We start from the raw sequence: 10,839 nt of genomic DNA on the forward strand, positions 1-10,839 counted from the left end.
TTGCAAAATTATAAGGACTAATTATTATTAAAAGGGTAATTTTTTACCTGTTTAAATTACAAAATGTCACAGCTGGGAACTCCATCTTTTCCACATACTGAACCTCTATGGACGTTGTGATTGGCCATGTGAAGTAGTTGACCAAGCGACTGTAGATCTGCCATACGAGGAGTGAGACTGAGCCCAGGACCACCACCAACCAGATCACCTTGCGAATTTTGCTTCTATTCTGAACAATATTGTGCACCCCATGAAAGGAAGTGGAGATGGCAAAGTCATGGTCAAACTTCTTTCGGTCGGTGGGAGATGGCAGCGGATTCTTTGAAAGGCAAAGCTTTACCTTTTCTAAGAGTCCTTAAGATTTTGCCCATAAGATAATTAAACAAAAAAAGTAGTTAGGAAACATTAATACTATGCAAAAAACACAACTCATGTAAGTTTAAACAGGTTACCCTTTTTATGTGTAATTCACAAGAACTCAAAATTCATCTTGTGTTGGATGGTTTCTTCAGGAATCAAGAAATGTAAATGTTGGCTACACAAGTCTATTGAAAACATGTTAATGCTACTCATAGAATACCTATTATTAAAGCAAATTTATTAGGGCAGCACATTAATATGCTACTTCCGTCTTCAAAATCAACCACCTTGAGTGGGTCGTTTGCAACAACTCATAAACTTTAAAAAGTTAGCCTTAATTTTTAAAATACTCTTTCTCTTTTAGATGTCATGAACAAAATCAGGCTTATTCTTCTGAGAGTCATTCGTGGGGCTAAAAGCAATCTGTTCTTTAATTAATCTTAATTGTCCTATGATATTATAATTTATACTGAATGTAACTTCCATACTTTATATGTTTTGATACACAACTATTTTATTTCTGTTGGTTATTTAGTCAGAATGTTTAGAGTAAAAGTTGCATTTTTAGTTAAGTAATATATTTTCTACATCTTTAGGAAATGAATTCATCCCTTCAAGACTATCACTAACCAGTCAAATAGGGTTAATTGAAATTGGTAAGAACCAGTGAAGCGTATACTAAAATATTTTTGGCAACATATAACATATTCAAATTCTCTTTTGGTTTAATTTTTTAAAAATTTGTCCATGAGAGAAGATGCAAAGAATTTCTTTGCTGAGGGGAGGGTGCAACACAGTGAAGAGGAGGAGATGGGCTTCACAAGGAGAAGATCTAGCTTCCAGTCTAGTCCTTGTGCCTTACAACCTGTGCAGTCTTAGCCAAGTTTATGAATCATATACCTCTTCTGTCAAATGGCAGCAATGGTATCTGCCTCATAAGTTTGCTGCAAATATTAAATATAATAATACCAACAGAGGGTTTATCATAAGCACATTATCTAGACGATGCTATCTACTTAAGAGTGTTAGCTATTTTTATTATGCTACTAATTTAATAGTGATGTGGTAAAGAGTAAAATATTCAGGGTTTTTTGAAAACTGTTTAAAATTCTCAGTTAAGAAAATGTGTTCTAACTGGCCTCATAAATGCTCATAATTAGGTGAGTTAACTTTTATATCCTTTGCTTCATTCAAAAAGTATTATTTTTGTCAACTATCCAGCATTTATTTATTTTCAGAAAGTTTCAAACTCTATCATGAAATCATTTATACTTCATTTGATACTTCACAAATCTCTAATTAGCTAACATTTTATTCAATTATGAGATATATAAATGATATATAAAAGGTACCTATCAATATTTCCTAAGGGAGTCCATTTAACTTGCAGTGTTTGAACATACTTATAAGTTATATTAGGATTATTTTACAGAAACTATACACTAAGCAGGAAAGTTTATATTAATACGATTAGCTTGAAGTTGGACTAAAATATTATAATAGCACCCACATAATGTTCTTTTTGGTATCGAATTAGGGAACATATATAACATAACAGAGCAAAATCAGAAACATGAAAAGTTATTCTTAATAATTAGAAAAATAAACATAATTATGCTGTTTTGTGTATTCTTTAGCTATTACTTACAAACACATGTGAAGAATTCACTGATAAAAGGACTACACAGTCTCACGGCAACTTGCACCCTTTCTGCTACAGGAATCAAAGCAATTAGAAGAAGAGTAGTAACTAGTAACTGGCCAAGCAAAGTATGGCTTGTTGCAGGCATTAACTAGAAAAATGTAAGTTTCTAGTTCATCTGTTAGAAATTACCTCATTTAATATAGACCTGCTTTTGGACAATTGGTTTGGCCTTACTGGAATATTCTCAGCCATTTGTTAGGATTTTAATAGAGTTTTTTTTTAATTATTATTTTGGATGGATAGTGAAGAAACAAGGTAATGTATGACTGTCAGGAAGATTAGTATTGTTTTAATAAATGGCTCACCAGTCCACCAGAAACTTCTTACTTTCCTGACTGATGCATCAACTCTGTAATCATGGCAACTCACCCTTGCATTGAAGCACTTTGAGGAACATTGAACAGGTTTTGTTGTATTTTAAACATAAAATCTGTAGGCATGTCATAAATAGAAGCCAAAAGAAACAAAACAAAACAAACAAAAAATAGATTCTAGCATATAGTAATATTTTAAAACTATTTTTGAGTCCCTCATACATATTACTTTTTTCCTAAGTAACTAAAACTGTATTATTATTGTTTAACTTACATTACTTATATTATGTCCAAGTAATATTGGAAATCAAATTTCCAAAATAAAGAAAAAAATTACCTTCTCCCTTGGCTTATTTCTAGCCTCTAGGAATGAAAATCCTAACTGTTCTGAGGATTTCACTCTTTACCTACCTTTTTCGGCATACACTTTTGATTTCTCAATCTGCTCCATTCGTGATTTCAGGGAGCAGGAGTCCTCAGGGTATGTCCAATTTTCATCAATACAATATTCATTTTGTGACCTTTATATAAAATACAACAGTTGAGGTTGTAAAATGTGGGGGCAATTTAAATGTTTGTGTTGCTATGTTTTGCCTCATAAAGCACATAATCTTCAAAGCAAAAATGTTGACAGAACCAGCTATGGGCATTTATGTACCAATGACAAGCTATCCTAGAGTGAAAAATGAAAAGTATCATTAGGGAAATATTTTCTCAGAATTAAAGGGACAATCTCCAGCAAGCACCCGTGGTTTTCCAGTGGCCACTGATGTGGCTAGTTGACACTCACCTGGGAGAGTATCCTTAGCGTTTATCTCCACATTTCTCTTTATACAAATTTGAATCCAAATCCAGTTGGAAGAAATATTTTTTCCTCGTTGAATTTTCTTCCTTAATAACAAATTAAGCTGTTTCTAACAGAAATATTAGCCAATACAAATGACAAAATAAAACACCAGGAAATATTTCCTCAGGAAGAAATGATTGCTGAAAGCATACAAGCTTAATGAAACATACAGGCCAATCATTTTTTTCTTCATATTGACACTTATGAAAAATTGTTAGAATTTATTCTATTAAATAATAAGCTGGAGAATGTGCATTATTGTGTATAAATGGCACCATCTGTTAACAGAACTCAGGGATTGCACTCATCTCTACTTAGAGTCTGTTATAGTTGCCATAGCATTTTACAAGCATTTAACTACTATTATTGTGGTTACATATGTTTTACATATATTTGAAAACTTGGAAACTCTGCACTATAAATTGAAATTAGTCTTACATAGAGGCAAATAGGAAATTTCAAGTGATATAAGTGAAGGGACCTGGGTATACTTCCCCAAGCATCACATTCAAGATTTCAGGAACATAGTCAGTTACATGATATGTGAATTTTTGCATTAATTGATCTCTTCTTTGGGGTTAAATTACCACTTCAAGTATAGTCTTTTAAAATTCAGGCCCTCCTGAGCAGAATAACAACCAACTTAACCTATTCACCCTTCCTTTCTTGCTTCCCTTTCTTCCCTTATTCTTCCCACCAACTTTTTGCAAGCATTGGTGGTACCCTTATGATGTACACCGTCTGGGGAATGGTCATGCTTGAAGGTGCTGACTCGGGGAGGTGGGGGGGGTGGGGGGAGGGGATGGAGGTATGACTACATGGTGAGTACCAGGCACACTGTCTGGAGAATGGACACGCTTGAGGCTCTGACTCAGGGGGATGGGGGGGACATGGACAATGTATATAACCTGAGCTTTTGTACCCCCATAATAAGCTGAAATAAAAATAAATAAATAAATAAATAAATAAATAAATAAAAATAAAAGCTAGAAAAAAAAAAAAAAGAATCGTGTGTTCAGTAGGGCCTTGTCAGTCATTCACTGTTTAAGGGATTGTAATTAGTTGCTTTACGTTTTGGGACAGACCATAGGAAGTGAGGCTGGCCCGGATAGAGCAGGCCAGGCTGGAAGTACAACGTATCAATAATGAAAATAGTAGGGAGATGGGTACCTGTGGATGGGGAAGTGCAGGAGGAAACATCAAGAGAAAAGCAGCCTTCCAAAGCTATACTTTATCTGCTTCATAACTCCGCCAAGCTTCAGGCATAAATACAAATTTGCTTAAAGTTCCTTTACTGTTTTCACTTGCACTTCACCTCCTCTTTAGTCTGGGCCACAACCTTCTGATACTTCCCCATAGTGCCCTTGGGCAGTAGAGAATAAAACGTGAAAAAGATAGAAAGGAAGGAAGGAAGGAAGGTAAGATCTCCCTAATTCCTGTCTATTCTTTATTAGATAAGAAAAAAAAAGAAAAGAAAAGAAAGCTTCCTCTTAACTTTATTTGCTCAAACGTGTTTCACTTTTCCCCTGATAGTTGAAAACAATAAAAATATTTGCTCTTGCTCACATTGATCTGATAACTCCCCAACTCTCTTCAACCTTAAAATGAACTTTCCAACATCGAGTTGCCTTATCTCCTTCTTTCTTCAGTTTTAAAAATATTTCATTCTCACCTTTACTTTAATAGTGACGTTAGTAAATTTGAATCCCATCCTCTCTGTCTAGATGGGAAATCTCCATCCATTTTTCCTTATCCCTGTTTGAAATCCAAGCACAGGATTCTCTTCATAGTTATAACTTGTTTTTCCTTTTATTGCCCAAATTTCTTAATTTTTTCATTAAAAATAAATATGAAAGCTACAACTTTCCATTCTTTTACTTTTCCCAGTCATTACCATTGATGAAAGATAGATTATCAAATTCCTTCCTCTCCCCCAAAGATCCCCCAAACATTACACACATAAAGGTAGGTAATTAAATGACAAAACCAAATCCAGTGAGAATCTAGAGAGTTATGAATTATTATTATCCACTATCCTTGCACAAGTAGTATCAACATCAAAAAACGACTCATTAATAGTGATAAATGCAAAAGATGGAAGAAACAAAAAGAGTGGAAAGAAAAACCAACCAACCTTTTATCTGACTTTTCATTTGAATTCAGAGTATAAGCAACATTAAGAAGCAATATACGCTAAAAAAATATATTTATCTTAGCCCAGTGCCAGTTATACAGATACATAAATGTATGTTATTTAAGTATATCCTATTAAGTCTATTTTTAAAAATTCTTATGCGTTTTAATAAAAATTTTGATTCTATTGAATTGGTAGATATCTAATGGTATAAAAATGGTTATCTTTACTACTTTTAAAAAAAGTTTTATTTTTAATTATTATGGGTACATAATAGTTGTATATATTTATAGAGTATATGTGATGTTTTGATACAGGCATACAGTGTGTATTAATAAAATCAGGGTAATTGGAGTATCCACCACCCCAGCCATTTAGCATTTCTTTGTGTTATGAACATTCCAATTCTACTATTTTAGTTATTTCAAATTATACCAAAATTTATTTTTGATTATAGTCACTTTGTTTTGCTATCAAATATTTTTCATTCTCTCTAACTACCTAACTACATTTTTGTACCCATTAACCATCCCCACTTTATCCTCTTTTCCCCACTACCCTTCCTCGTCTCTGGTAACTGTCATCCTGCTCCCAATCTCTATGAGATCAATCGTTTTAATATTCAGCTACCACATATGAATGAGAACATGGGAGATTTGTCTTTCTGTGATTGGCTTATTTCATTTAATATGATGTTCTCCGGTTCCATCCATGTTGATGCAAATAGCAGGATTTCATTCTTTTTATGGCTATATAATATTCCATTGCATATATGTACCACAATTTCTTTATCCATTCATCCATTGGGGAACACTTAATTTGATTCCAAATCTTGGTTATTGTGAATAGTGCTGCAATAAACATGGGAGTGTAGATATATTTTCCATATACTGATTTCTTTTTTTTTTAATATATGCCCAGCAGTGGGATTACTGGGTCATATGGTAATTCTATTTTTTGTTTTGTGAAGAATCTCCATAATGTTCTCCATTGCAGTTGCACTAGCTTACATTCCCACCAACAGTGTATGAGAGTTCCCCTTTTTCCACTTCTATCTGAAATAGACATTTTTTCTTAATAATCTTAGAAATAAAAAACAAAGTAAACTCACAGTTTAGCGTGTTTTTAAAGTAATAAATTGTTCAGTGGTGTTTTGTGTTGGATCTGTAATAGCATAAAAAGCGGAACTCATAGAGCCATCTTCTGTTATGTGCTGTATCTAAGTGTTGTTGGTTAGTGTTTTTATTTAATATTTTTCATAGTGCTCTAGGGAGAAGAAGTTAGACATTGTATTGTATCTATTTAAAGCAAATAAAATCATGTATCTGAAATAATAGCATAGAGTGTAGAAAGGGACTTTAAGATATCAAGTCCAACACTTAATGCTGTCCCTCATCCTCACCCATTTAGCACATGAGAAAACTCAGAAATAAGGACAAAGAATGGAAGTTCCACTAAGGCAGGGTTTTGCCTGTAGTGTTTCATGATCTGTCCAACTGTTGAATGAGTTAAGAAGTTTGTCCCAGCTTTGTCCTTTTAAACTTCATTTCTTATGACATAAGGAAATTATTGTAGTTTTTCCAACCTTTTATTTTGAAAGTACAAACTTACAGTAAAGTTACAAAAATTGTACAATGACTACCCATATACTAATTACTTTAATTAACTGATTTTTAACATTTTCTGACATTTGTTTTATCTTCAGCATTAAATGCATCATCCTCCTATCTTTTCAGAACAAGAACATCCTCCTGTGTAAATACTATGTAAGGATCTCATTCAGAAAGTTTACCTTTTATATAGCACATTATTTAATGTGCAATCCATATTCAAATTTTCCAAGTTACTCTCCAAATGTACTTTATACTGCTTAATTCCCCAATTCTGAACCCAATCAAGGATCACTGATTGCATTTAGTTTCCATATTTATTTAGACTCCTTTAATAATGAAGAGTTCCCTAGCCAGTAATTAATTCTTAATTTTTTGTCTTCTCATTACATTGCTATTGTCAAAGAATCTCTGTCAGAGGTTTTGCAGAATGCCTCTCAATTCAGAGTTATTTGGTTTCTTCTTCATGGTTAGGTTTAGGTAGGAGCACTATGTAGGTGATACTGTATCCTTCACAGTGAATCGCATCGAGAAGCTGGTGATCGCAGTTTCTACTATATTTGGTCACAGTAAGGTGTGACCTCTTGGTTAAGGAGGTGTTTGCCAAATTTCTACTTTACTTTGTAAATGTACCTTTTTTTTTGTAATTAACAAGCGATCTGTGTAGGTAATTATTTGAGATTTGAGTATCTTGTTCCTGATCTTTCATGCAATGATTTTAGCATAAATCAATTAATCCTGTTTAAAATAATTATTACTATGGTGCTTGCAAAATGAGGATTTTCAATTTCTATCATTCTTACTATATTCATTTGTTGGCATTATGTTGTTAAGAAGAGCTTTACCTTCTGATGTTCCTGATGTTTATAAATGTTTAAATGTATGTGTAGACTCATGGGTCACTTTATTATTTTGCACATTATAACATATTTGGTGGTTACTCATTAAGAAATTTTTTAAATTGGCACCTTTTCCAGAAGGACTAGTTAAAGTTACTGTTCTTACTGCTATCTTATTTTCCACAATTATCTATTAAAATGAAGTAACTCAAAATACATTTTAGAAGAAAAACATTGATAATTTGAGGACCCTAATTTGTAATGCTTTAGATTCTGGTTTACCAATTTAAAACATCAACATACTTACCTGTAGAAAAGGAGATAAGACTCATGCTCATTTTAGCACTCAAGTGTTTGAGTGGTTATGAAGAGAGAGGTAAGGCAGTATGTAGAAATACTAACTTCTGGATATTCCTTTTAAATAACTCAATGATTTACATAGGTTGTACTTATTTTATATTATATTTTTCTATCAGATATACTAGGAATCAAACTTCTTGGGTCAAAACAGAAGTAAATCACATACTTCATATTTCTTTATTTCATTTTTTGTTACATGACTGTAGCTAACAAGACGTTAAAGTTGTTATACAATTCCTCGGATTTTTATTTGTATGTACTGATTGTATGAAATTCTCATCCTTAGATCTTTAAGTGTAAGAAGTAACTGTTTTAATAATGTACACAGAAGTAATATACACAGGAAAATATTACATATCTATGATGTCATCATTAATAATATTTGTTAAATGTGCCATGGATATATCTGAATCATTTGTACATTTTAAAAAGCCCATACTTGGCTAGTGTGCTCAGTCTTTTGAAAGTGAAAGGCTTTTGAAAATCTTTTGGTGTGTTTCTCACTCCAGTTCTCTGCTGTGGTCTGCTATTGGCTCAGTCTGTGGGAGGTTTCTGTTTGTCACTCTGCTACAGCCATGCCATCAGGGAGACAGCTTTTGTACAAACAACTCTGTGGTTTTTTTGTAGAGTATTGAAAATATTCTTGTTATTGGTCAAGGTAGGGGGAAGGATTTCACTAATGCTTAACTTGTAGGTCTATGAGGTTGCAAAATTATGTGTCCACACAGTACATGACATGGGTCAAGGTGATTTGAACAAGGTTTCTCCAAATATTCTCCCTGCAATTTTATGTTTCTGTTTGTTTTCTAAACTCTGATTTCTTGTCTGTCTGTGCAATAGAACATTTAGGAGGAATTTACCTGACTTTCAATTACTTAGAACAAAAATATTGATTTGTGATTATTTCCATAATTTGGGGGACTATTCTAATGGGTGGTTATAAGTTTTCTAAAACAAACAAACAAACTAACAAACAAACAAAAACAACTCAAAGATGGCAAAATTTTGCAAAAAGCCATTAAAAAGGTACAAATCATGGAGGATAATATAATGTAAATGATTAAAATTTTTTTCCCACGTAGATTTTATGCACCATAGTAAAATAGTGTCTCTCCAGTGAAAACTGTTGCCCCACTTTTTCCTCCTGCCTCCTGGATAAAAATTACAATACACAACCACCAATCACTACTTGTTACATCATCATAGTGCTTCTCCTTGTATTTCATTTATTTTACCATGTTTACACAGGAAAAGGTGAATTTCCAGATGAGACATCAAGATTTTGATTTGAAGGAAGCAGTGTTTTGGATTTCTAGTAGAGGACTTCTCAAATGCTGTTCTATATAACACTAGTTCATTGATAAATTTCTTTAAATTTTAGATTAGTGCCCAATTCACTCATATTTTAGGTAATCTCCTCATATTAGAACAAAGAGATTTTCTCTGGGTCTCCTTCCCAGGATTATTTGGGGTTTTCTTGAAAACTGGTCTATCTTTATTTTAATGGGACTGTAAATCACACTCTTATGTAATCGCCTTCTTTGTATTGGCTGCTAGAAAATCTAGAGTCAATTTTAGTTCATGCCTGTAATCCCAGAGCTTTGGGAGGCTGAGGCAGGAGGATCACTTGAGACCAGGGGTTCAAGACCAGCCTGGACAACATAGTGAGACCATGTCTCTACAAAAAAATAAAAAATAAAATAGCTGGCCATGGTGGCACATATCTGTAGTCCCAGCTACTTGGGAGCCTAAGATGGGAGACTTACTTGAGCCAGGAGTTCAAAGTTACATACAGTGAGCTTGGATGACAGAGTCTTGAGACTCTGTCTCTGAAAAAAGAATTATTTTTAGCCCATGTCTAACAACTGTCTAGATTCTTATAGCTTGCATTATAATAATTTCATTCCTGCCTCAATCATATTTTCCTTCATGCATTTTCCTTTTGCCCTATTCTCCCTATATGCCTAATATTTAGCTGCAATTTTACATGCCCTCTGAATATATATTGTAAATTTTCTTAAAGTTTTTTTGAACAGGAAGAGTATAAACAAATAATATAACTATATTTAAAATAACTATATTTAAACAAATTGTCCTGCATGCATTCTGTTTAATGAGCCCACTCTTCTTTTAGAGAAGCATTGTAAGATCCTTGCATTCTTGGAGCCAGGAGGCTTTTAAATGGCTTTGTCCCAATTCCACCTCTAACTAGCTGAGGCACTTAGGCAATATTTTGAAATTCCCTGGGCTTTCGTTTCCTCTTTGTGAAATGAGTTGGTTAGAAATAGACAGCCTTGGTTAAACATTACAGACCAAGTTTTGGCTGGGAGACATAATGCAACTTTCGCCAGCTGTAGGGGAAGAGTAGAAGGAGATGGGGCTAGCTCCAATCAGATGTGGGGTAGAACCAGGATTGGTCTAAGATATGTGGGCAATCACAGTTAGCTAACAATTTGGTAGCCATTTATTTTTTGTTTTTTTGTTTTTTGTTTTTTGTTTTTTTGTGGACAGAGTCCTGCTCTGTTGTCCAGGCTAGAGTGCCATGGCATCAGCCTAGCTCACAGCAACCTCAAACTCCTGGGCTTAAGCAATCCTTCTGCCTCAGCCTCCTGAGTAGCTGGGACTACAGACCCAGCTAATTTTTTCTATATATTTTTAGTTGTTCAGCTA

The 10,839-nt window shown here is 33.7% G+C and overlaps 1 protein-coding gene across 1 annotated transcript in view; it reads right to left on the bottom strand.

The window, feature by feature from the left end:
* Window positions 1-2,881, bottom strand: part of ASIC5 (acid sensing ion channel subunit family member 5) — a 29,009-nt gene extending 26,128 nt beyond the window's left edge. The window contains exons 1-2 of the mRNA XM_045552163.1: window positions 2,791-2,881; window positions 48-354 (exon numbers count right to left, since the gene is read on the bottom strand). Coding sequence (XP_045408119.1) covers window positions 48-354; window positions 2,791-2,830 — 347 coding nt within the window. The 5' untranslated portion in view covers window positions 2,831-2,881. The remainder of the gene's footprint in view (window positions 1-47; window positions 355-2,790) is intronic.
* Window positions 2,882-10,839: the final 7,958 nt, after the last annotated feature.

Source organism: Lemur catta, chromosome 5 (genome assembly GCF_020740605.2).
Source record: "Lemur catta isolate mLemCat1 chromosome 5, mLemCat1.pri, whole genome shotgun sequence".
NCBI classification, from domain to species: domain Eukaryota; kingdom Metazoa; phylum Chordata; class Mammalia; order Primates; family Lemuridae; genus Lemur; species Lemur catta.